The 26,477-nt window shown below is 41.6% G+C and overlaps 1 protein-coding gene across 11 annotated transcripts in view; it reads right to left on the bottom strand.

The window, feature by feature from the left end:
* IL1RAPL2 (interleukin 1 receptor accessory protein like 2) overlaps positions 1-26,477 on the bottom strand; it is a 551,213-nt gene that overhangs the window by 500,951 nt on the left and 23,785 nt on the right. For 6 of the 11 annotated variants that reach the window (XM_048865380.2, XM_048865382.2, XM_048865383.2 and 3 more), the window contains one exon: positions 24,046-24,146. The exons of 2 other annotated variants lie outside the window; for them this stretch is intronic. In XM_048865380.2, coding sequence (XP_048721337.1) covers positions 24,046-24,127 — 82 coding nt within the window. In that variant the 5' untranslated portion in view covers positions 24,128-24,146. Of the gene's footprint in view, positions 1-9,529; positions 9,621-22,157; positions 22,270-23,314; positions 23,410-24,045; positions 24,149-26,477 lie in introns of those variants that run through there. 3 more of the 11 variants (XM_048865385.2, XM_048865386.2, XM_075132549.1) reach the window with 3 other exon arrangements.

Raw genomic sequence — 26,477 nt, 5'->3', positions numbered from 1 at the left:
CTATGGTCTTGATCTGAATCTTACCCAGCTGATTTAGCATTGTTTAAGGTCTCGGTAGGGGACAACTGGAGGAGAAGGAGACAGTGGAAATTGGAAGAAAAAAAAAATCACATGGAAAAAAACAAACAGAAATCAACTCTAGTGTTTATCCTTCCACATCAGATCTTGCACCATTAAATTCAATTGGCATTTTTCCATTAATGTGGATGGTGCAGACGTCTGGTTGTGTTGTTTTACCAAACTTCTGTTGCTTGTAAAAGTTTATACAAATCCTACATTCAAGCAAACGCTCTCTCTGTTTTGGTGGCAGTGAAGAATAGAAGAAAACAGTGGAAACTGGTTGACTCCATAGTTCTTTCAACAGATGCTAGAGAGATAAGTAAGGTTACAGATGTGATAGCACAAGTTATGTATAAGAGGCTGCGAGCCAGGAGTCCAAAAAGACTCTCTCTGCCTGTAGAGAGAGAAGGCCCTGGCTGCTGGGGAGCCTAACCAAGTGCCTAGAGTGGAGCAGAGCTGGGGGAAGGCCAAGGGAGCTGGGGAGCTCCAGCCTGGAAACCCCCAGGCTGTGGCCTAGTCGAAGGCCAGTTAGGTCCTGGGGTTGCAGGGGGAGCCAAACCCCACTTGCCTGTGATGAGTGGCTTATATACTGCAGTCAGCCCCAGTAGATAGAGGCTAGATAGTGATTGGATAGCAGCCAAAGACTGAGGTGAGGTGGGGATAGGGGTTCCCCTGGGTGGGGAGACCCTGCAAGTGAGGGGTTACTGCCAGGGGGCAGCACCCTGGCGTACAAGGGGCACCGGGTCTGGGAGGGACACAGGGGCCTGGCATAAGCGGGACACCCGCCTGCAGAGGGCACTCCAAGGCTGGAAGAAGAACTAATTCCCAGGACACCAGCAGGAGGCGCCGCAGGGGTGAGTCCCACACGCTTACAGAAGAATTACTGAGCAATCTTGATTCATTACGTTTTATTCTTAGCTATTCTATTCATTCATTAGAAAATTCTATTAAGGCTTTAGCCACCAATTAATACCAAGGGTTCAAGTAGTTTTTTCTTAATTTAGTTTAAATAACCACACCCTAAATGGCTATATCTCTGCCCTGAACTGCAAATAATCCGCAATATTTATAAATAGAAGTTCCAAATATGAATTAGGATTAATATTTTATTATGATCATTGTAGATGCAAGTCTCCAAATAAACGCTTTAGTGGATTTGAGGGCCATACTCTGTCCTTGAATATTAGTAATGTTGATTGCAATAGCACTTAGGAGCCCCAGTCATGCCCCGGGACTCTATTGTGAAAGTGCTGTACAAAACAGAACAAAAAGATGGTTCCAGTCCCCAAGCATTTACAATCTCCGTGTGCACGTTCAGCCATCTTCAGTGGTAGTTGTATGCACAGACCTGAGAACAGACCACCAATCATGATATAGTTAGCCACCATTTCAAGATTTCATTCAGTCTTTTAGTTGCAAAAGCTCAGAGTCATCAGAAGCCTCCAAGGCTTTTCTTTTTTGTACCATATCTAATTGGGATATTTTCCATTAATAATCATAGTAGGGGGAACATTGATGTCTTACTGGGAAATTTAAAGATGCTTGAAGAATTGCAGGTGGTCTTCCCCAAAGATGTGTCTCAGGAACAATGATGATGTGTTATTTTTCTTTTGCAGGCTACAAGCTTCATTTAAAATTCAAATTATGATTTGGAAAGGTTCTGGTATCTGAACAGATTCATATTAGAGGGCTCTGCACTGAAGAATTTTGCACAGCATGCTTCAGTTCAGAGTGTACTGAACTATTTGCTGTTGGTCTGGCATCTACAATACTGTATTATTTTTGCAGGCTTGTCTCTCCATTATTCAGTTCAGTAGATCTGCTTCCTTTAGAACTCTACACAGATGCAATCATAATACAATGCATAGAAGGCAGAAAATCCCCAGTAAATACATGCAATACATGACATTTGTTGCTCTCTTCAAAATTCTCACTTTCTTGTAGTAAAATTTGTGGGGGGAGGCTGCAGCAGAAGGAGGCTACAACAATCTACCTAACCAGTAATTTCCTTTCCCCTAGATATATATTCTTGTAGCCTGTATTTCTATCCTTAGTAATCTGCGCCACACATTAAATTACCCTTTGCACAAAAGGAATTTCAGCAATACTTTAATTTATGGAGTACAAATACCCGTTAAGTACTCATTACTTAAATGGTAATTGTTGTCCATTTAATTTCGCAGTAATCACAATGTAGTGGTGGGGTTTTTACATAAATTCTGTAGCCAGTTCATAAGCAGAACTCTCATTGAGGTCAAGGGAAACTCCAAGCAGTCATTGGCAACAGCACGTGGGCACCATAAGAAGATCTGTATTGTTGCAGCATATATAACAAGGCTTTGCTGCTAGAGAGGGTGGGTTACAAGTTAATTAACTTTAGGCTAATTGAAATCAATGGAAGTTTTACAAAAATCAGGCTAACTGGAACTACAGTACACAGTAACGTGCAATTACCAAATACTTGCGTTGGGCCAAACTGATCCCTAACTTAGTTTCACTGAGGTCAACGGAATTACACCAAAGATGAACTGAGCCCAGGGTGTAGCAGTAAGCCCTATTAAGTAACCCTGCAATTAATGAGTAGTTAGCGTTCATGATAATTGTGCACTGTAACTCAAAGTGTTACTGACATTTCTTCTAACCTACTTTAAACTCAGATCATTAGTTTTAATCTGCTCTTTTGGTGGTAAATTGCCATCTTTGAACAATCTGTGCAATCCACTGGCTGTATATTGCTGTCATTTCTTTTCTTCTAGCAAATCCTTACTTTTCTTAACCTCTCCATTAGGTGCAGCCGCCCGTGGTCCTTTTCCTTTGCCAATACTTCAGCATCTGAGAGTCAGGTGCAACATCTAAATCTTAGCCCAGTTCTCTAGATGTGGTCACCCCAGCTCTTTGTACTGCAATGATCTCTTCTGCTTGATACACTGCAGTGTCTGGTTTGTGTTCCTACCCATAGCTACAAACCCTTAAAATGGCTTTGTAAGCCATTTGCATTCCACCTCCGAAAGCACGATATGCACTCAAGCAAGTGTTTCTTCCAAACCCTATCTGGGTTCTGCAATAAGACACATCCTTGGTTAAAACAAGGGTGTGCTCTGGGGGCTCACAGTGAAGGCCATGGAAGCCATGCACACATATCCAAGAATTGGATTTAGCTGCAAAATGGATAGATACAGCATTACTTAAAAAAAAAAAAAAAAAAAAAAGTATGATCCTTTAATATCTGCCACAAGGATAATCTTTGTGGTTGCTATTAAAAGACTTTTCACAGACAAGATTATATCTGTTCTTGAGGTTTATCTGGTTTGGATTATGGAGTGTCTTAATATTTTTAATCATGAGTGTTCACACACGTTAAGGGGTTTACCAAATTGGCCTGGTTAAATGTGCATGCCCAATGAGGCAGAGGATGGAGACGAAAAACAATTTTGTTTATTGCCACTTGCATCCATATACTCTCTTAGACTTTGATGATAAAACATTAAATTGTTAGAATTAAAATCAAATAAAAATATGGATTGAAGCTATTGTGTAAACTACATAATTTAAACTTCACAGAGGTCAGGACTTATGAAGACAACAACATGCCCCACAGACTAATATTCTTTGGTTTTAAGCAAAGTTAAGTAAAAGTGCATTTAACTCTCAGTCAAGGCTTAACCAGGGAAATCCTTAGGGTTCTTCCATAAGAAATTAGCTTTCCTGCCAGAGATACACAAATCCTGTTGAACACTGTAGCTCCAGGTAAACTCCAGATACTGTGGGAATAGTACAATCAGTTGGGAGAAAGTGATCTGACATCAAGTGCTCAATTTCTTCAAGGACCCATTTTTCAAAAGTGAAATTTACACAAAACTAATCACTTTTCTTGTAAGTGCTCACAAAAAATACTGCATACAAAGATCAAGTATTGTAATTCTGGGGATAAGTTTTATTCTTCATACACAGCAAAGTGTTGAATTCCTGCTTTAGGGTCAAAAAACAACCTTAACTGTGGAACAGTAAGCTGTGCATTTTATATGAAAAAAATGTTTGTATACATTCATAAACAGGCCAGAAGACAGCATTCATTTATGGTCTTGTCCAAAGCCCAGTGAAGTGAATAAAAAGACTCAGTGGACTTTGGGTTAGGCCATGAAGCAATAAATGTAGCAGTGGGCACGTTGCGCTAAGCTATAGTTGTTATGCATCACACTGAAGGTTTTAGCCACATGAAATGTGACAATAGCCCAGCAAGACCAACAGCCTGAAGCATCGTAGAACCTGAAGCCACACCTCCTGAAAGGTGCCGTACAGCTGCAACTCCCATTAATGCCAGGGAGAACTGAGAATGAGGCCCTCAGAACTCTCATGTGGTCTTATTCAGTATCATTATAAAATTTAGTTATTTATCCAAGAGTTTATGGCATTTCAAAAATTATACCAAGACAAGAAAAATAATTCCTGCAATGATCTAAACTGAACAAAATATTCATTCAAATAAGTTTCTTGTTGCTACTCATCAGCTATTCCTCCTTTCCCTCCCTCCAGTCTTTCGGTAGCTGGCATTTATTTGGAGCAGGACGCTTTCACTGCTGAAAGGCTGGCTTTCTTCAGCAAATGTTACTCTTACCACTGGTTGCCAGTTACTCCTCTGTACAGGCATATAGGGTAATGGAGCACAAAGCATTGTGGGCTCATATCAAGTAACCAAGCAGATTCAAGAGTTCCTTGTGGCTAGCTATCTGGCCTTGGTTGGGTCCACCACACCTGCTGTAGTTATGATCTCGAAATTACCAAGGAGAATGCAATTTTTCTGGCAGAGGACACATTCTACTGGCAAACTGGTCCCTTCAGTGCTCCACATGGGACAACAAAAACGGTTAAGGGCAAGATTAACAAAAAATTTGCTTCAGGGAAAGGGCAGACACAATATGGCCTCTGGTTCTCAGTCTTGCTCTGGGGGAGATGGGAGAAAGATATGAGCTATTGGTCCAGGAGCAGAGGACTATGCTGGCCAGCTTGGTGGGGGTGGAGTCAAAACTATACACACTTCCAATGCATCTGCTCAGGAGGGGGGGAACAGCAGCTCTGCAGAGGATAACTCCTCTCACTATCAGTATGCAGGACCAGGGAATTAGAAAATGCTTTGTGCTCCATTACCCTATATGCCTGTACAGAAGAGTAACTGGCAACCAGTGGTAAGAGTAACATTTGCTGAAGAAAGCCAGCCTTTCAGCAGTGAAAGCGTCCTGCTCCAAATAAATTTTACACATAAAAGCATCTAATGAAAAAAGAAAGACCAAAAAACATTATTCCAAGGAACCACTATTGTGTTAAGCTTTGAATAAGTCTCTCCCTCAGGGCAATTAGATATGGGTAAACTAGTTACTGAATAAATAAAATAGTTATGAGTCCATTTTCTCTCTACTCTCCTTTCCAGTAACAGTAAATTTCAAGTATTTATCATAATCTTATCAGCATGGAAATGTGAAAATTGTAAATATGATTTGGTAAAGGTATTTTCATACATTTATTTACCAAATTCTAGTACAGACAGCAGCAAGAACAGTGAACTCTGTCATGAAAAGTAAGGATAGGTCCGCCTTATTAATAGAGCTCTGTGCCCATATATTTCAAATACCTTTGAGCACATTACCATCTGTGTATATTCTACTAATGAGCTACCGTGTCTGTTGAAGACGACCAGTCATCTCACACTGATTAGTCAGATGGAGACTGCTTAATTTCTAAACAATGAATGAGCCCTTCTTACATGGTGTTGAAACTTGCTGTAGTTCGTGCTCGTAAATCTCATCCTAAGAAAAAAGGGATTGTGGCATGATCCAGGCTGGGATTCAGTTTCACAGATTGGATCAGAACCAAAAAAATCACTGTGGGGTGTCAGGGCTCTAGGAGGCCACATGGGTCAGGCGCTTCACCACTAGTTTTTTTCTTCTCTAGGAGGCAAAGGCTGCTGAATAGCAACAGCAAGGACAACAGGCTGGAGTGGGAGGAAACAGTGGAACAACCAGATCCCCAATTTTGTCCCACACTCCTCCAGATCAAGACTGTACCAGTGAGAGGATTTGGGGCACTTGGCCCAGTAGCACCCTTCCCCAAATGCCACATGGGTTGGAAGAGCCAGCAATACCTTTCTGATGATCTCCAGTCAATCTGGACACACACAAAGCCAGCTTGTTCCTAATTGCCTGCACAAATTAGGTCGCCATATGTAAATTATAGCATTAGCACACACACAGTACAGCGTGTGAGAAACTGCTTGCATAGAGCTTCCGCACAGAGAGAGGGGCCTCACTTGGAAAATTTGAAACTGATCACTACTAGCCCGAGAAAGCTTCCTAGCTGGAGAACTTTGCCTTGGAACTCTGAGTCCCAATGAAGCACTGAATTCTCACTATGATAACACAGTGACTGACTGCTCTGCCATCCTCCTCCCTGACAGATTAATGCTGTTTTAAGAGTAGATCCTTAAGGGACTATTAGTTGATGCAAAAAATAGAAGTCTGCTGCCTCTAAAAATATTTTCCTAACAGTCTTAAAAAATGTAAGATCAAAACTACCTTTTAAAGCTCCCTATTGGAAAGCATAGTAGTAAAGCACAGCACAAGTACTAAATTATCCTAGTAATTATGTTGATGAGAATGCACAACCTTCAGGTGAACAAAACCATTAAAGGAGATCTGGGGGTTTTTTTTGTTGTTGTTGTTTTTTTATGGGTAAAAGCAATGAAACATTCTACTATATAGACCTCTTCCATTGCACCCCCACCATCATGTTCAGCAACATGTGCATTAAAAGAGTAGGGTTGTTATCACCCACTTCCTGTAACAAAGTCATGGACAGATCTTTGCTATGAGGAGACACTTTAGAGAAACCCATTTAAAGAGGCCTTGAGGATGATCCTAAATTCACTCTTGCTGGCACAGGATTTTATATTAACATTTTGTTCTGGTGGCCATCCTGCACCCTGGACAGACAAGTTTGGGCAAATCCCCATCGCTTCATTCTCTCTGGAGATAAAAATCCAGCAACAAAGTCTTTGCCCCTTCATGGTACTTGGGAATGTAGTATTTCCATTTTCCCAGTTAATACCAATGGGATGTCTATCCACCCACCCAAGTACTATCTTGACCCTCATTGCCATGGGCATCCGAGTAGCACTGAGCAAATACTTCATTTTGTGGATCTATAGCCAAGCCAAACAAAGAGGATGTGTTCGCTTTGAGCCAAAACTGGAAGTTTTTAGGCTGAAAAATTGAAACAAAAAGCTTTAGAAACTTTGTTTGGGTCAAATGAAACATTGCAAATACCATTTCGACCTGACATTTCATTGTGAAAATGGAGCTTCAAGCACCTTCAAAATGGTTGAAAAATATTTTCCAGATCTTTCACAGCTGAAACCATTTGCCATATTCTACCCAAATTCATGAATAGTTTTAATGCCGAGCGGGGGGCGGAGGGGAGAATGCATTTTTTTGGCACATTTCCTATTTGTTAAAAAAAATTGCCCAGCTCTACATCGGGCAGCTTTGATCTCAGGTCACGTTTTAATCTTCATGTTCTACAGATAACTCTAAATACATGCTGGAGAGCCAGCAGTTCATATCAGATCTCCAGTCCCCCTAGGACTAAGCAAGCCTCCAATACGTCATCTCTTCCTGCATAACAATAGATGGAACATCTCATTCACAGGCATATTTAAATGGGGATTTTGATAGGGACCCTCTCTCAATAGTTTGCATTTTTATTTATTTATTTCATGTTTATGAAGGACCATGATCCCCAGGAGCCTAGCAACCCAGGTGACTACATTCAGGTTTCTCTCTCCTTCCCTAAGTCAGCAACATGCTTAACATGTGCAGATAACTGAGCAGTAGAGAGCAGATTGACTCACCCCAGCCCAGATGAAAAAAGCATAATGCTGTAAGTAATAGGTTGCAAAGTCATTATTAATAAAACTTATGCTGACCTATATTAGAAAAATCAGCCAAAAAACTTTAGCTTCCAGACTGCTCCAATGACACTAAAAAGCCCCACCCCAAACATGGTTTCCAGTTTAGTCCGTTGGTTTGCCTATAAATAGAGATGTCGCATTGAATGCGGACATAACATCCCAAGTGTCATTTGTAGTACTCATCCTGTTTTCTAGCTATATTTTCAGATACTTCTCTGAATCATATCCAAATTGTATGAACCTCCTTAGCTTTGTAAAATTGGGCATAAAGTGTCGCAAGGTCATGCAAGGAGTCAGAAGATGAGTAGATTTTAGTGTTTTCTGCTGGACTGGAGACGCTGTAAAAATAGCCTCAAGTTATTACCATGGTTATTATCCCATCCAGATCTATCCAAAACCTGGAGGCGCAGAGTGCCTGAACATAGCAAACAGTGAAAGTAACTAAAGAGGTTTGGACTGAGTTTCTAAGCTGAAGTCCGATGAAGGGAGCAGCTATTTATACAAGCACTAATGTATTACAGTAGCCTCGAGTCCCAACCAAGAAGTGCTAGGCACTGTGTATGTAACACACAGCTTACAGACCAAAGAGCTCACAGACCAAATAGCAGAGAGTGGAAGGGAAAAGCGGCATAAAGAGGGAAAGTGACTTGCCCAAGGTCACACAGAAGGTCAATGGCGGAGCTAGGACTAGAACCCAGGTTTCCCAACCCCAACGTAGTGCCCTATTCCCAGTACCACACTAGAAGTAGATGGGGTAGCATTCCACCCCTTTTAACACAGTGGCACATTTCCAATGCACATTTCACAGAGAGCTCTTGAACTCTGACTACATATATTTGAACAACAAGAGGAAGGGATTAATATGCCGTTAAAAAGAACACGAACTTACACAAACACCGAAGTGCCCTTGGAGAGGGCCATTCAAGACTATTTGCATACTCACATCTGAGTGGAGGAGGAGGAGGAGGAAATGAAAAGGTTGTTGGCTTTGCAAAAAGCAAAAAATTAAGTCTAGCTCGATCCACATTTATTCAGCAGCCTAGAAAGTGGAGTTGTTGCAGTCTATGAAATGAGTATTTACCAGAGAGCCCCGGAAGACACTCTTGATCTCTAGGGTAAGTCACGTACTTTTTTTTTAAAAAAAAATGTACCTGCCCAAGAGACTGGGGTGGTTCTTAAGGAGCAATTCAGTCAGTCTCTCAGGTAAATCAAATGCATTTTTTCAATGCATTCAAACAACACACACAACTTTCCTCCCCAGGCCACCTTTTAAATTCAAAGCTAGGTTGCAGTGACACTGTTGTTTTATGTATCAAACAAGACTTGAGACATTCACAGCAAAGTATCTAGAAGGCCAACTGCTATGCCATGGCAGACATATTACAACCAGCCTCCCTGGGCCACGCAGAGCTACGATCTGTTTTTCATAATAAAGCCAAAATAATTGCTATTACTTTTACTTCTCTACCACCCCCATCTGAGGATTCAAAGCACTTTCCACACACTCACCAATTTAGCCTCAGAACTTCCCTGTGAGATATCCTACAACATGGAGCTCTTTCAATGGGGAGCAGTATGCCTCGTGGTTAGCCCACTTGATGGGGACTCCGGGGATCTAGCTTCTTCTCCCCAACCTGCAGCTGGATTGCTAGATGATCTTGGGCAAGTCACTTCACCTCCCTCTACCTTTGTTTCCCCATCTGTAAAATTGGAAAAATGATGCTGGCCTTTGTTTTAAAAAAAAAAAAATAATAAATTCTCATCTGTAAAAGCTTAAGAACTATATAAGCACTTAGCATTGATAAGAATAGCAATAAAGCTTACAGAGAGGAGCTAGAAGTCACACTCTTGATGCCAAGCATTTTATTAGGAGAAAACTGAATACACAAAATATTTGCCTTTCCATAATATACTTGCCAATTATTTTCATTTAAAAAAAAAAGTGTATGAAATCATTTGATGCTGAAACATTGATCTGCCCCAGACACAGACAAGATCTGGGTATAATTATGGTCTGGTGGTTTAGTATTCAAAAAAAAAAAATCCACCACATTAGAAGAGTCATAGAACTCTGCCAAAACAATTTAAAATCCACATTTTTCACTATTTCACTGCTGATACTTAAGAAAGAACAGGATCGATCCTATTATGAAGGACCGCATCATCTACTTGGAATAGCAAATCATTTTGGAGTAATGAGCTGGTGGATCTTGGATCATGAGCATAACGTGGGCAAAAACTGCTCCTTATTTTTGTCCCATCAGACCCCTGCTTTGGGCTAGCTGCCTAGGTCACTTAGTAAAGGTCTCACTCTATTATTCCATTTTATAAATGGGATAGCTGATGCCTAGAGATTCAGACATTTTCAAAAGCACCTAGGTGCCTATCCACATCATCTTTAGGCACCTAAATACTTTCAAAGAAATCTGGCCCTCAAGGTAAGTCTACACAGCAAAGGCTGTGCATGGGCTAGCTTGCCCAAGCTAGCTTGAATCCAGCTAGGACAGGTAACAATAGCAGCAAAGACAGCACAGCACGAGCTTCAGAGCAGACTAGTGAGCTGAGCACGTTCACAGGGCCTTCACTGCTATTGTTACCTGCTAGCTGGATTCAAGCTTAGCCTCTTGAACTAGCTATGCACAGCTCTTGCTGCATAGATGTACCCTCAGTGACTCACTGAGGGTCACATAAGAAATTTGAAGCATAGCAAATTGTCATATGTGAAGATATAGAGAGAACAGCTGGGTGGAGGGACAGCTCAGTGGTTTGAGCATTGACCTGCTAAACCCAGAGTTGTGAGTTCAATCCCTGAGGGGGCCATTTGGGATCCAGGGCAAAAATTGGGGGATTGGTCCTGCTTTGAGCAGGGGGTTGGACTAGATGACCTCCTGAGGTCCCTTCCAACCCTGATATTCTATGATTCTATGTAAGAAAAGGCCAGTCCAATTGGAACATCCATGCCCAACAGTGGCCCTTCGGCAGAGAGCATCACTGGAGAATAAGTAAGAAGTACTTGCTGGAGTGTGACATTGAGTTAAGTGGAAGGCATGGGACTGTTCCAAACGTTGAAGTAGTGAGCTGCTGTATTCAGTTCCCAAACTAAATCCTGAAGGGATTTTGTTCAGGTCTCACATCAAAGATGAGGACACAGCAAAGGTCTTAAGTTTTCTAGTATGTGTCACATTCATCACCATGATGGGAGGCTCTCTAGTTTTGTTTCACAGTAACAGCAAAATATGCATGTGACTTTCACCCACTACTCACAGACCCCCTCCCCCACACTAATAAAGGAATGGTGGATCAACCACCGTCTGAAAATAAACACAAATCTTTGACCGCAAATTCCACTCTGGCCTATCTCCAGTGTACTATGTATCTTCCTCCCAGCAGATTACAAGTACTAATCATGCTCAGCATAGGGAAGGATTGATTGGTTTTGAAAGGTGAGATAATAAAATGATAAACATACTCCCCTAAGGGTGACATTGCTTCTTGGATCAATTTAGCTTTCAGCTCATAGACAGGCAATTATGTCTACTTTAGCAAGTAGTAGCTGGTACCATAATAGGAGAATACCACGCAGGTCTATATACCAGCCCTTGCACAAAGTATGAAAAGAATCACTTCCCTTTGTCACAAGTCAACAACTGGAAAATATTTAAACCAGCCCTTCATCAGAGTTGGAGTGAAATTTTAAGCTTTTCTTTATTATAATTAGTTCAAAGAACTTACTTCAACTACCCGGGGGGAGAAACCAAATTATCATATTTCTCCATTTTATCACAATCTCCAGTAGCCATTTCACACACTCCTCCTCTCTTCCCCCCCTAATGTTAGCGCTTATTGTTTTTAAACTGCAGTCAATAATAGATTTCATTACAGACTCCATGTAAAGACAAGGGAGCATCTGAGGCAGCAATTGTGGGCATTCATCGCTTACAACTTTTTAAATCAAATTTCCTCACTGCAGTGCACTTTGCATGGTAAGTGTGATTTTTCACAGTAACAAACAGAAACTAAATCTTTAAATTCCATGGACAGAAATTTTATGCTCAGTCTTGTATTTAATTCATAATGGCAGTACCTAGAGCTCTTCAAAGAGTTATTGGTTCTCCAGTCCTGCTGAATCACTGATATGTAGAGCTAGAAGAGACCTTGGGAGGTCAAGTCCAGCCCTCTGGCTGAGACAGGGGCAAGCAAATCTAGACCATCCCTGACTGGTGTTTGTCCAACATGTCCTTAAGAAAACCTCCAATGATGGAGATTCCAGAACCTCCCTTGGAAGCCTATTCTTGAACTTAGTTTTTCCTAATATCTAACCTAAATCTCCCTTGCTGCAGATTAAGCCCATTACAATTCTTGTCCTACCTACACTATCCTCTTTATAATAGCCCTTAACATATTTGAAGACTTATCAGACCTCCCCCTCCAGTCTTACTCAAGACCAAACATGTCCAGGTTTTTTTTAAAAAAAAACCTTTCCTCATGTGTTATGTTTTCTAAACTTATTTTTGTTGCTCTCCTCTGGACTCTCAACAATTTGTCCACATCTCTCCTAAAATGCATGGCTCAGAACTGAACACAGTACTCTAGATGAGGCCTGACCCAGTGCCAAGTAGAGTGGGACAATTACTTCCTGTGTCTTACATGTGACACTCTTCTTAATGCACCCCAGAATGATATTAGCCTTTCTTTTAATAGCATCACATTGTTGCCCCATATTGAGCTGTGATCCACTAGAACCACTGTATCCTTTTCAGCAGTTCTACCACCTAGCCAGTTATTCCCCATTTGGTACTTGTGCATTTGATTTTTCCTTCCTAAGTGAAGTAGGTTCACACTTGTCTTTGTTGAATTTCATCTGGTTGATTTCAGACCAGTTACCCAATTTGTCAAGGTCTTTTTGACTTCTAATCCTGTCCTCTAAAGTGCTTGCAAGGCCCCCCCTCTCCTCCAACCTTGGGGTCATCTGAAAATTTATAAGCACTCTCCACACCATTATCCGTGTCATTTATGAAAATATTGACTAGAACTGGACCCACTACTGATCTTTACAGGATCCCACTACATAGGTCCTCCCATTTTGACAGAAAACCAGTGATAGCTGTGCACCCACTTCATAGTAAAAGCGGCAAAGAGTCCTGTGGCACCTTATAGACTAACAGACATATGTGCATCCGATGAAGTGGGTATTCACCCACAAAAGCTTATGCTCCAATACGTCTGTTAGTCTATGAGGTGCCACAGGACTCTTTGCCACTTTTACAGATCCAGACTAACACAGCTACCCCTCTGAAGCTTGACACCCCATAGTAATTTCACCAAAACCATATTTCCCTAATTGTCTTTGAGAATATTATGTGGGTCTGTGTCAAAAGCCTTTCTAAAAAAGAAAAAAAAATCAAGGTATATCCTGTCTACTGCTTCTCCCTCACCCACCATCCAGTAAGCCAGTAACCTTGTCAAAGAAGGAAATTGGGTTGGTTTGGCAAGATTTGCTTTTAACAAATCTATGATGGGTATTCTATATAATCTTACGATCATCTAGGTGCTTACAAATGGATTCTATAATAATTTGTTACAATATCTTTCCAGGTACTATAATGCCCTAAGACCTGGCTCAAGAGATGTGCTCAGCCAGATACTATTCATCTCAAATTGGGGAACCAAAATTAATAGCCACTTTTGAAAATTTGGGCTTACACAATTCAGATCATACAAGAAGTCAGAGGCAGACCTATTTCAGAGTAGCAGCCGTGTTAGTCTGTATCCGCAAAAAGAACAGGAGGTGCCACAAGTACTCCTGTTCTTTTTAGGGGCAGACCTAGAAACTCACAGTCTTCTGTGAATGCCGACTAGCTTCCTTTTTTGAATAAAAGCTCTAATGTAAACATTAGTAAAGCAGTATGAGCATCTTAGTACTTTCCATACACAAAGGTACACAATACCTGCCCTGAAGAGTTTACATTAAAGAATGAAGACTCAATTCCTTAGTCATATACATTGTCCCTACTTACGAAGAAAAAAAAATCAGATAATAAAAACTACTTGACCAAACACGATTTACTCACCTGAGTAAAGGTGGCAGGATCCAACCCTCAGTTTAGACCAACTATGATGAATGATTGCTACAAACCCTGAGTGAAGTCCTGGCCCCACTAAAGTCAGTTGGCAAAACTCCCATTCACTTCCGTGGGGCCAGAATTGCACCCATAACAGGTGCATGTTTGGGAGAGGGGATTTTTAGAGGCAAGAGGATGAAAATTACCCCTCAGTAAGATTATGTGGCAGGTTAAGTTCAGTTTGGTTCATGCCTTGATGGTTGAAATTTGTTTTCAACTAGCAAGTCAGTTTTAGGCCAGAGTTGCTTATGAATGAACAGGACAAATCCTACTGAGATAAGTGGTCTCCTGAGCAGGATTCAGCCCACTAGCAATAGCCTACTCCCGCAGAGAAAGCGGGTAAGGTGAATTCAGGAAGAAGTCTACCCTGTTAAATAAGTGCTTTTGCCTTTCTTCAGGTCTGTCTATTCACTCATACCACAAAATGCTACTGTGCGGAACTCAATTATTCAATAACTGCGAGTAAAGTATTAAATAAACTAGTTACACAAGGGCAGCTCAAAAGGAAGTGATGGTTTGAATGAAGTTGATAGCATTCACAATGCAACATGAAGAACTCCAGTGAAGGGGCAAGATGTTTGTTTTTTTAACAGTTGGTGCATTGTTAGGAAGGTCCAGAAGGAGTTTATATTGACACTAAGAACAGATAATGTGATGTGTACAGTCCATATAAATTAGCAACAGAGAACCAGATCATTACTAGTGGATTTAAATGTTATCAGAGATAAGAAATCAGCCTTTTCACATCCATTGTCCTTTGCAACAAAATACACTTATTTTGAAAGTATAAAAATTGTGTTATAGGCCATCTGCTAGAGTGTTGCTATGGTCCAGTGATTGTCATAATATTCATAAACCAAGCCATAAGTATTCACTGTGTCCTGGAAAATGGATTAAATCATCTTCATGGCTGCCCTGCAGACACCCTCCCTGAATCTTGCCTTGCTTGGGACATCCCTTTTGCTTCCCTATTAAATTCAGTTTTTAAACGGTTGCTTCCCAGGCACTCTGGTGTCTGCACCCACCTTCTGTATATCCCAGCCCAAGTCCCCTGACTGTTCCCACAGGCCCACTGGGGCCTCTGGACATTTCCACTCCTTTTACTCCACTTCTTATTCCAGAAAGATTTCAAATTGATGTCTAAAGCCCCCTTCTTCCACTCCTTCAAAAAGCTCCCCAAAACCTATTTGTTCCAAAACTTTCCCGAGGCACCTCTCCACATTCTCCTTCCTGACACCCGTTCCCTCCTCCTATACTATGACACCAAATCCCTCATTTTCATAATATTGTGCCCTCTTGTGTGTTTAGGCTCTGGTCAGCGAGGTACTTAGGCATGTGAGAAGACCCACTTGTGTCAATGAAACTCCTCCTATATCTAAGTTCTGTGCAAAATTGATACCATAAGGCTGATCCAAAGCTCACTTAGAAGACAAAGGCACAACAAGATCCAATGGCTAGAAACTGAAACTAGGCTGGACGATCAGATTAGAGGATCATCATGGTCCCTTTTGGACTTTATGAAGTCAGTGGGAGTCTTTCCATTAACTTTAGTGGATTCTGTATCAGGCCTTGAATTTGTAAGCTTCCCAGGGCAAAGGCCCCTTTCTTTGTCCGATATATTCCGCCAACCGTCAAATACTGTGCATGCCCAACAGTGCTTTATACATTACTACCAGTAACAGCCACCTTTCTGAAGCTTGGCAGTCTGTTTAATACCTAACAGCTGACATTACATATCTGCTGCAAGACAGAAACAAGACAAGGAAGTGGGAGTGTCTTGACTTTTAACTCAGAAGTTAATATACATTTCTATTCCACATTTTTCTTATTTTGATTCCCTCCAAGATCCTATGTTGGCTTTTCACTTCACCCTGGAATGGCGTGTGTTCACTTTTCTTTATCTGTTTCCTACTCTAGCGCTTCTTTTGGGAAGGGGCTAGGCTTTTGTTTCTAAATCAGTTCAATATTTTAAATGTTTTCATCATAAACTAGTTAATTTTAACCAAGTGCAATACTTAAACAGGCTCCAATTTTTACCAAAGTTCAGTATTTCAACCATATGAGATCAAGGTAGCTAACCCTTCAACAAATGTTGCTATTTGCTCTGGTCTTTTCTATATGCAACTCAATGTTGCCAGCTGTCACCTGGCTAGTGCTATATCTGTAATGCTGCTTCCTCTCTAGAGGAGAGAGAACCATGACAGAGTTTCCCTTAATAAGGTGCATGGACTACTGGTGCTTCACAGATTAACTGCTGGTGGCCCGTGGAGGATTAACTGATCACATGGTGCTGGCTCCTCTTCCTCCATTCACACTGATAGAAGCTGAACAGATGGGAGGCAGCAGGGAAACAAGAAGTGAAATAGACAAAGTGATTAACTCTCTGCGAAAAGGACACAGCTTTTAAGCACTGATGACAGCTTAAAGCATTTTGTGCCAGGGCTGTGAAAGCAAAATCCTGGGTGGCTGAGAGGGGGCTGTGGATAACCGGTGATCTTTCAGGAAAGAGCAAGTGACACATTTTCATCCATAGGGATCAGTTGGCATTGCTTACGTTACTCTCTTCAAAAAAAGGCTCCATTTTATATAATATGTGAGTGAAAGCTGAGGTTCTCCTGGACATTTCTTGGTCCTCCAAATTCAGTGGAGCCGGTAGCCAGGGGCGTTGCAGGATCCCAAAGGCCAGCTTTGGCTAAGAGGACACAAATTCTTGGATCTACATTTCAAAAGCTATCATGGTGTTGGGTGCCCAATCTGAAACCCCTTAAGAGGGCCTGTTGTTCAGAAAGTGTTAAGCACCTGCCCCCTCTAGAAATCAAGCCCCGTGATGAGGTCTGCAAATCCACTAGAACTTTCAGAAAGTTTGGCCTTCACTTTCATGTACACAATAGTTTTAAATTGCCAAAGGGATACCAAATGGGTCTTGCAATTATTTTAAGCCACTTTCAAAAATCCCATCCACTGTATAAGTCACGAATGGCAGGGGAGGTGGCCCATACAACAATCTCTTTGCACTCTGTACTATGTAAAATTGTTTCAGGGTTCTCAAAAGATAAGAATTTCATTGAAATATTTCCTACAAACAAAAATGTATTCAAATTCTATGAGCCAATACCAATACCATACTAGCCAGAGATGGACTCACGCAGCAACACTGATATGGGGATTTAAGACACTTAGAAGTTCAAGGATGTTAAAATATAGGATTTTGTAGTTCTCAAGATTAGTTCTGAGCCAAAAATCTAAAACTATATCGCTTCCTAGACACAATTCCAGTAATGATTCAGCCAAACCTATTCAGACAACAGAATCTAAGCCTTGAACCATTTAACTTGACAACAGTTAATCTGTTTTCTGCTGAGACTACAACCTGTCAAGTTGACCAGTATCATATGTTTCCCTGCACTCCCCTCCCTGTCTATATCTGTCTGTCGTCCCTGATCTTATACGTGGGTTGTAAGCTTCTTGACTGTCTTTTGGTTTTGTGTTTATACAGCACCTAGCACAATGGGGTCCCAGTCCATGAGTAGCACTCCTAGGCATTACTGTAATATAAATAATAAGAATTGCAGCTTCTCTGATGTTCTTTCCTTCATGCAATGTATTCGGACTGACACGACATCAGTGAAGCCCCCTGCATGCAGTCAAGCAATCAAAAGGTAGTTCTTCCAATGTAAAGGACCTTTTCAGAAAGGGTAAAGTTATCAATTATGCTTCAAATACTTCAATCACAGAAAGTGCATTTCTCACATACATTGAGAGAGAAAAAAAAATCAATGTTCTGCTCCACATAGCAGCCTAAAAATCATAGAGTACGTAAAAGAAAGAATGCATATAGAAAGTAGAAAGCTAGCCACATATATTCATGTCTTTACAAAGGGACACTATATATTTCGGTCTTAAATCCATTTTCTCTTTCATCTTATGCTTGGCATACATTGGCCCACCCAGATGAGAAATTTACTCCAGTAGGTTAAATTTAGCAGTAGGCAGTCTAATATATTAAAGGGTTTTTTCCCCTACTGGTATTCAACTTGAATTGAGATAGACAAAAATTGCCAATAACAACTCAAGACATTTTGCAAGGTAAGTCAAAGAAAGCAGCAAAGATCAATGTACTAAAATATAGCTAGTGGTACACTATCAGCTGGAAGACACTATACCTACATATATTTTAGGTTTCATAGACGCTGTAGAAATGTAGGGCTGGAAGGGACCTCAAGAGGTCATCCAGTCCACCTTCTGCGCTGGAGCAGGACCACGTATACCTAGACCAGGGGTCGGCAACCTACAGCACGCATGCCAAAGATGGCACGCAAGCCCATTTTTAATGGCACGCTACTGTCTGCCAGACACGGACAGACAGCAGCGTGCCACTAAAAATCCTGTCCGGCCTGGCCCGCTTTTTTCCACCCCCGGCTCTCTCCTTGCAGGGCAGGCAAGCTTCCCCCTCCCCCTGCCTCTTCCCCCAGCATGCTGGGTTCCTGCCCCTCCTTCTCTCCCTCCCTGCAGCCGATCAGCTGATGGCCCTTGCTAGGGAGGGGGAGAGGGAGGAGGGGGAGAGGGAAAAGCGGAGCCGCAGCTCGCTCGTGCTCTCTGCTCCGGGGACCTTGGGGAAGGGGGTGGAATCAGGGCATATCCCCTCCAGCCCCCTGCCATGAGCCGCTCACAGCAGGGGGCTGGGAGCACTCCCACGACCCCAGCCCACACCCTCAGCCCTCTGCCCTGACCTCTGCACCCCCACACACACCCCAGCCCACTGCTCTGACCCCTGCACCCTTCTCACACACACTCCAGCCCTGACTCCGGCACCCTCCTCACATACCCAGCCCCCCCACACCCAATGCCCTGACTCTTGCACCCCCCACATCCCCACTCCCACCCTGAGCACCAAACGGGAGTTCCTGCACACACACCCCCCAACATTCCCACCTGCACCCCTCGCACCAAATGGGAGCTGCCCAGGTAAGCACTCCACACCCAAACCTCCTGCCCCAACTCTGAGTCCCCTCCCTCATTCTAGCTCCTGGCCAGACCCTGCACCCCAACCCCCAGCCTGCTCCTTCACCCCCAGCCCTGTGCTCAGTCACTCCCACCCTCATCTCAGTGCAGAGAGAGAAAGAGAATGGGCTAGAACCAGGGAGAAGGTAGGTACATACTCTATATGGACAGGGTCGGGACTGCAGACCGGCAGCGGGCTAAGCAGGGCCAGCAGCCGGGACCCTGGCTGGGAGGAGCCGGCGGACGGAACCCCAGACCGGCAGTGGGCTGAGCCGCTTAGCCCACTGCTTAGTCTGCAGTCCCGGCCGCTGGCTGCACTCAGCCCGCTGCCGGTCTGGGCTTCTGGCTGCCAGCCCCTTGCCAGCCGGGGTCCCAGCCGCAGGTCCCGCTCAGCCTGCTGCCGGCCTAGGTGAACGGAACCCCAGGCTGGCAACGGGCTAAGCAGGCCGGCGGCGTAAGATCAGCATTTTAATTTAATTTTAAATGAAGCTTCTTCAACATTTTGAAACCCTTGTTTACATACGACAATAGTTTAGTTATATAATACATAGACTTATAGAGAGAGACCTTCTAAAAAATGTTAAAATGTATTATTGGCACGCGAAACCTTAAATTAAAGTGAATAAATGAAGACTCAGCACACCACTTCTGCAAGGTTGCCGACCCCTGACCTAGACCATCCCAGACAGCTGTTTGTCTAACCCGTTCTTAAACCTCTAATGATGGGGATTCCACAACCTTCCTAGGTAACCTGTTCCACTGTGTAACTATCGTTATAGTTAGAAAGCCTCTCCCCCGTCATATTCAGCTTTAAATCTCCTTTGCTGCAAACTATGCCAATTACTTGTTGTCCTACCCAAGTGGACATGGAGAACAATTTTTAAACACTGTCCTCTTTAACAGCCACCACCCTTTATATATTAAAGGACTTACCAGGTCCCTCCTCAGCCTTCTCTTCTCTAGACTAAACATGGCCAGTTCTGTCAACCCTTCCTCACAGGGCATGTTTTCTAAACCTTTGGCATTTTTGTTGCTGTCCTCTGGACTCTCCCCAGTCTGTTCACTTCTAAAAGTGCAGTGCCCAGAACTGGACACAGAACCTCAGCGGAGGCCTTATCAGTCCTGAGTAAAGCTTAACAGTTACCTCCTATGTCTTATATAGGACATTCCTGTTAACACATCCCAAAACAATATTTTCACAATGCCTTTGCACTGTTGGCATATTCAATTTGTGATCAGCTATAACCCCTGTATACTTTTAAAGAAAGGAACTGCCAATATCATTCTCTGTATTTACTCATCCAGGTTCTATTGATACCACACAGCAGGTCATAATACTGCCAACTCCCACAGATCATGGGTAAAATCCTGGCCCTTTTGAATTCAATGGCAAAGTTCCCATTGACTTCAATAGGGGCAGGATTTCACCCTATTTCTCATCTCATTATTAACTATCTCCTGCCCCAGGGACCTCCAGATGCCAACTGGCAGAGGGCATAAGGGTTACAGGAATCCCCTTTGGTGAACTAGAATGGAAATACTAGACAAGGACTGTCCTGGGAGATCTCTAATGAAAGCCTGTGTCACACTGCTCATCACTATCATTGCAGAACACATGTATGGATGTTGGGAGTTATACACATACAGAAAATTATGTTCTTAAGGTCTGTGTCTAGGGACTGGTCACCAGCAAAGGTGACAAGCAAGTTTTCTTTCAGACAAGTAACATTTGGCCATTTACATGTAAATTAAGAATTGTGTGGTTCACAACAGGCCTCCACTCATAGATCTGAGCCAAATGCTAATGAAGGAATGTGAGGTCTTCAAAGAGAGGAAATTAACAGCAAGAGGTAAATAGCATGAATTATCCTGTTTAGGAGTAACACAATGAATTTTTGAGACTATATCTGATGGGGTTGCCAACCCTCCAGGATTAGCCTGGAGTCTCCCAGAATTGGCATCGATCTCCTGGTGATTATTGAAAGCAATCTGGGAGATTTTAATAGGATATTTTAAGAAAATGACATTACGTCATGTTGGGGGAAAAAATCTCCCAGAATAGCTTCAGTCACAGTTGGCAACCCTAATATCTGAGGTACAGATGAATCCCTAGGTATTCCTTCACTCTGCGAGGACAAGCTGTCAGCAGACTTGATCTGATGGGAAGGGGGCTCAACCAAATTGGTTAAGATCACTGGGGAAAGAATTTTGAGTAAGCTTTCCTGTAGGAGATAGGGGAATGCCTTATTAGTTAAGTTTAGTCTCTAGAAAACGTATTGCCGTTTGTTTTTATATGTAGACATTTTATTTCTGACCAATATTATGATCACTTGAATCTCTGTTCTTTGAGAATATATTTATAGTAAAAACAAGAACAAGTTTTAGTGCTGTGCATTCAGCAGAGCTGTGATCTAAAATATAACGAGTAATCTGTGGGGTACTGTTCCTATGGGAACAGCAGGCCTGGTAATTCTGTGAGTGGTCAGTGGAGGACTCCGGAGTTGGCATATGGCTAACCTGTACAGAGAAAGCAAATCCTTAAAAGGCCTAGAAGGCAGTGCCTGTGTTGTCAGGGACTGGTAGTTGCAGGGAGCTGATCCACAGCAGGCAGAGACAAGACTCCCTCATGCTCAGGGCAGGTGATGGTGTTGCGATAATTGGGCCTACAAATTTACCCTACTTGTGAGCTCGACTATTAAAAGTGAGAATAAATTAAGATGTCACACAATAACTTATAACAAATGCTGATGGAAAACGGTACAAAAGGGAGGCAGACTTAATTAGTCCAAACAAAGAAGCCTACTAATATAACACCAGGACTGCATGAAGATCGTGCTCAGTAAACAAGAAAATGGGGGACCAGAAATTAATAAACCAAAAGTGGTGTGTCAGAAACTAGGCCTAATTAGTGGACAAAATAATGAGGAAATGAGCTATTCTGCCCATCAGTTCCTTCTGGAGTCCTAAAGGAAAGAGACTTCAGAAGAAAAATTGGCTACTGGAGCAAGCTTTACCATCATGGCTGCCACCTCCGTCTCCTGGGATCCAAGGACTTCATCATCCTGATCAGGCCAGAGGGAGAGACCCAAGATAAAACTGCCACTTCTCTCCAGCCAACTGAATCCCAATCACCATCTGGGATGAAACAGGTTTGGATTTTAACAAAACAGCGGCTTCAGCCCATCTCAACTAACTTCTTTTCCCAAACAGGACAGTTACCATCTTTGATACCATCTCAGAGCCTGTCACACAAGAGTTTTTCCCAGCTAAAGGGAAAGGGAACAAAAGATGATGTTACATAATATTTTACATTTCAAATGCTTTAACTGTTTTTCCCTTCACCTTTAACACAAGGTTAACAGGACATATAATGCTAAGCAGGCAGAGGTCTCTGTATACCAAAACTTGAACTTTGTTTAACACTGTTTGATGTTGGACGGTGACTGGGTTGTGGTAACACCTTTAATGCATATATTCCATCTAAAAGAATACAAACAGTAGGGAAGTGCATCACAAACCTGAGCACCACAGGAAGTGTCGCACTACCCCATGTGCTTTGAGCCAGGCCAAAGTAGTCAATGGGAAGGCTTCCATTGTTTTCAATAGACTTCACATCGAGCTCCTTGTTATGGCCAAATCCCAATCACCTGACTTCAGCAAGAGTGCCGACCAAAGGGAAGTGGGATCTGGCCCTTGATGTACTAACGATTCAAGACAGTAAGATAGTTTTACTAAATAGAAGTTACATTTCATTTGGCCTAAATCCCAGAGAGAAGATACTGTTTAAAAAAAAAAAGTCTATTTTTAAACAATTTTTTTAAATAAAAAAAATCTTCCCTAGCATTTGTCCATTCAAAAAATAGACTTAACCTCTCTCTCTCTAGAAATGTGTGTAAGACCATAATGAGAAATTAAACGTACCTTTCTCACTGGGAAACGTAGTGACTGAACTGAAAATCAACAGACACCAGCCAAGTCATTTGTTTTCACACATGACTTTTTGGCTAAATACCTTAGCTGAAAGACTGAGGGCAGACAGCTCATTAAGAGCCCTTATGCTCATATGCATGGCACACAGCGGTCACAAAAAAGTAGCTTAGACACAATCAACCGAATAAGGCATATACTGCACATTCAACAACGTGCTCGATTTTATCCCATACCTACTTACTATGATCTCAGAAGATTCACAACCGTATGCAAGATCTTGAGGCCTAATCCTGCTCTTCCTCCTCAGACAGGAATCCCTCTGAGGTCAAAGTTTTGCTTGAGAAAGGAGAGCAGGTTCAGATCATGTCTTTAACACTCGGTAAAAATAACCCTCTGGACAAGAAGTTACTCTTGGTGCCAGTGCCAATTCTATGGGTTAGATGGTCTCTTCTTTCAAGCTAGATGATAGCTGGCCTAGAGCCAACATAAGATTTAAAAAAAAAAAAAACGACATTTTATAGACTTTGGGCCCAGTTCTTATTTACAGTTAGGCCCGTTACACCACCCAGAATGTAAAGGAGCCTGAAAGTGGATGTAAATTCATGTTGACTTTTAAGATCCTTTTATACTTCCACAAGAACATGTGAGCACCTTAGTGTAATTGAGAATCAGGCCCTTAAAAAAAAAAAAAAAAGACCAAAAAAGGCCTAAGATACTCATAAGCTAGACAGATCAGCATTTTTCATGGTAAAATCACTTCAGGCTTAATATCAAAACATTTCAATACAATGAACACACAGACAGAAATTCCATTGATGCTAAACAACAATGTGTTTGTGTTGGATACAACCCTTCTTAAATAATTGATCAACAAGGATTATGCATGCAGAACAAAAATTGGGTCTATGACATGATCGCCGAAGCCAGACTTTGTTAAATATAAAATAACGATCACATTTTTCTGAGACTTACCGGAATTTCTCTTTGATACCAACTTCAAATTTGTGCTGACTACTGTACAGATCACAAGAACCAAGAGAATGGGAGACTTCATCTTTCACTTTCATTGACAGCTGAAACGCAAACAGAGCATGAAGTCTGAATCACAGCTCTTTGCTACAACAAAGCAACAGCTAGAGTTGAACATTTCTCAAAGAGCCATTATGGGGCAATGGCTTAATCTAGTGACTTCTGGGGGGCAGCTTGGGGCATTATGCCGAGCTAGGAAAACAACGTTTCAAAATAAATAATTTATCAGAGTATCAGACAAAAGTTTTTTTAAATGACACAAAAACTTTTTTCTCCTTTAGAAACAGTTAAACTATTTATTTGAAATAGTACATGTCTATTATATCAATAAGATTTTTGTCTGTTCTAGCCAGGAGATTCTGATGGCCACAATCAGAGTTGTCTCCAACAAAGAAAAGATATCTTTTAAAATACTTTGATCTCCCACATTACATGACAAGATCTAAGAGCAGTTCTTTGCATAATTTCTCTTAGAAACCTGATTTCCCCACAGGTAACATTACAAGAGCTGCTGCAATGAATTATTACTATTCCCGAGATTTCACCTATAAAATGAACTAAAGACGGGTGAATGAAATTTAGAAGTCAATGAATGCAAGTCTCAGGGTTCTTATTAGAGAGATAAAATTAGTCTTTCCTGAGAATTTTACTGTCAGCTTTATATTACCTACTTTAGAGAGGAGAGAAATCAAGTTTAAAATTTCCAGTTTTAATTTATATAGTTATTGAAGCAAGTTCCACTTTCATTTATCAAAGTCACTCAAGAAAGTGTGGTTGCAAATATACAACACAGTAGAGTAGAATTCAGTCCCTTATGTGTATATAAAAAATAGCTATATTAAATTCTAAACATGCACTTAGCTTTAAACACATGTAGTTCCATTGATTCACATGCTTAAAGAGAAACATGAATCAAGACCCTAGAAAGCCATAACTTTATCAAAGACCCCTGTTGACTTCAATAGGTTTTGGATCAGGCCCTTTATTCTCAGCAAAAACACACACTAGTTAGATCATCTGTATGAAGAATGTATTAGGCATTAAAAGAATAAATACTCAACACCTTACAGCAGAATGACATTTCACAGGGGCAATTATTTTTTGTAAGAACAGTAATATGTGAAACCATCAAGCTAAAAGGGAAAGGAAATAAATATTTAAGTTCACACAGAGAAATAAAATATTCAGCTGGATAGCCCGCTATCCCTTCGAAAGCATCCACAGCTAGAGGACCAGTGAATTATTGCACACAGATCTGAAAGTTCTTTTAAATAATAAGATATAAAAAGGGTGTACACAGCCTGTGAGTCTCTAAAAATCATATTTTAATTTGAGTTTATTACATGATGTCTTTTCTCCCTTGTAATTTTACTACCAGCCTAACTGTCGTGTGAAGAAAGTGTAAGGGACCATGGATAATCTCCTGTATAATGGCAATTATGCTGCTATTCTATTATTTCAAAAGTACCACTTCATTTTAAGACTCTATCCCCACCCCTCGCTACAGTACTATAGCTATAAATATGCAGTGCTTCTTTCTCCTGAATTCTACCTTCCCTTGAGCACTTTATGCCTTTTGATTCCCCCAGCTTACCGTGTTAGAGGACCAAAAGGCTATGTGATGAATTATGAGAAGTGAAGGCTGTCTCACAATGGTTAATGAAAGAATTAGTATTCATGTTTTCTTAACCTCTCCTTGGAGTACCAAATCCTGATACAAGTAGAGCCATCTTGACGAGACAGTTAAAAAAAAATGTAATGGAACAAATCTTTTGCTGGATAATTTGCAATGATGATGTTATGCTAGAATGACTTTCAAATGTAGCTTTGCAAATTGCTTTCTCCACTTTGCTCTCTTCAGTTATTACAGCGGAGGTAGGTAACTCTCAGGTCCTTGTTTCACACTGAATTTTTTTTAAACTAACTACTCTGCAGCAAATAGACTATAAAAACCAAAGCAAATTCTACTTACTAATATATTATTCATGCTAGAGCTAATGGGAATTTTGCCAACTGATTTCAATAGGGACAAGATTTTGCCATTGGCTTCAGTGGGACCAGGATTTCAACCGCTGTAGTGGTTTCCTAATCTGTCTGCCTGCCCAAAAAGACTGAAAGCCTAGGGGGTAGATTTGGGTCGTTCCTTTAAATCCCACCATTGGAAAGTAGCACTTTTGAGGCTGTTGTGACAGAATCAGCAATACTGAACATCCTTGTGCAGTCATCTTTAGATGTGCCAGTTGCAATGAAGGTGCTTCAGGAGTCCTACATGACTAAGAAGCAGGGTGGGAGGGCAAAGTACTTTAGCCAGTCAATGGATTTCTACCTCTCAGAATTCTCACTTTACTGTGGAAGAACCATTGATGAGAGAAGTG

This window comes from Caretta caretta, chromosome 9, assembly GCF_965140235.1.
Source record: "Caretta caretta isolate rCarCar2 chromosome 9, rCarCar1.hap1, whole genome shotgun sequence".
NCBI classification, from domain to species: domain Eukaryota; kingdom Metazoa; phylum Chordata; order Testudines; family Cheloniidae; genus Caretta; species Caretta caretta.
The sequence above is the reverse complement of the archived record's forward strand: the minus strand, read 5'-3'. Positions and strand labels throughout refer to the sequence as shown.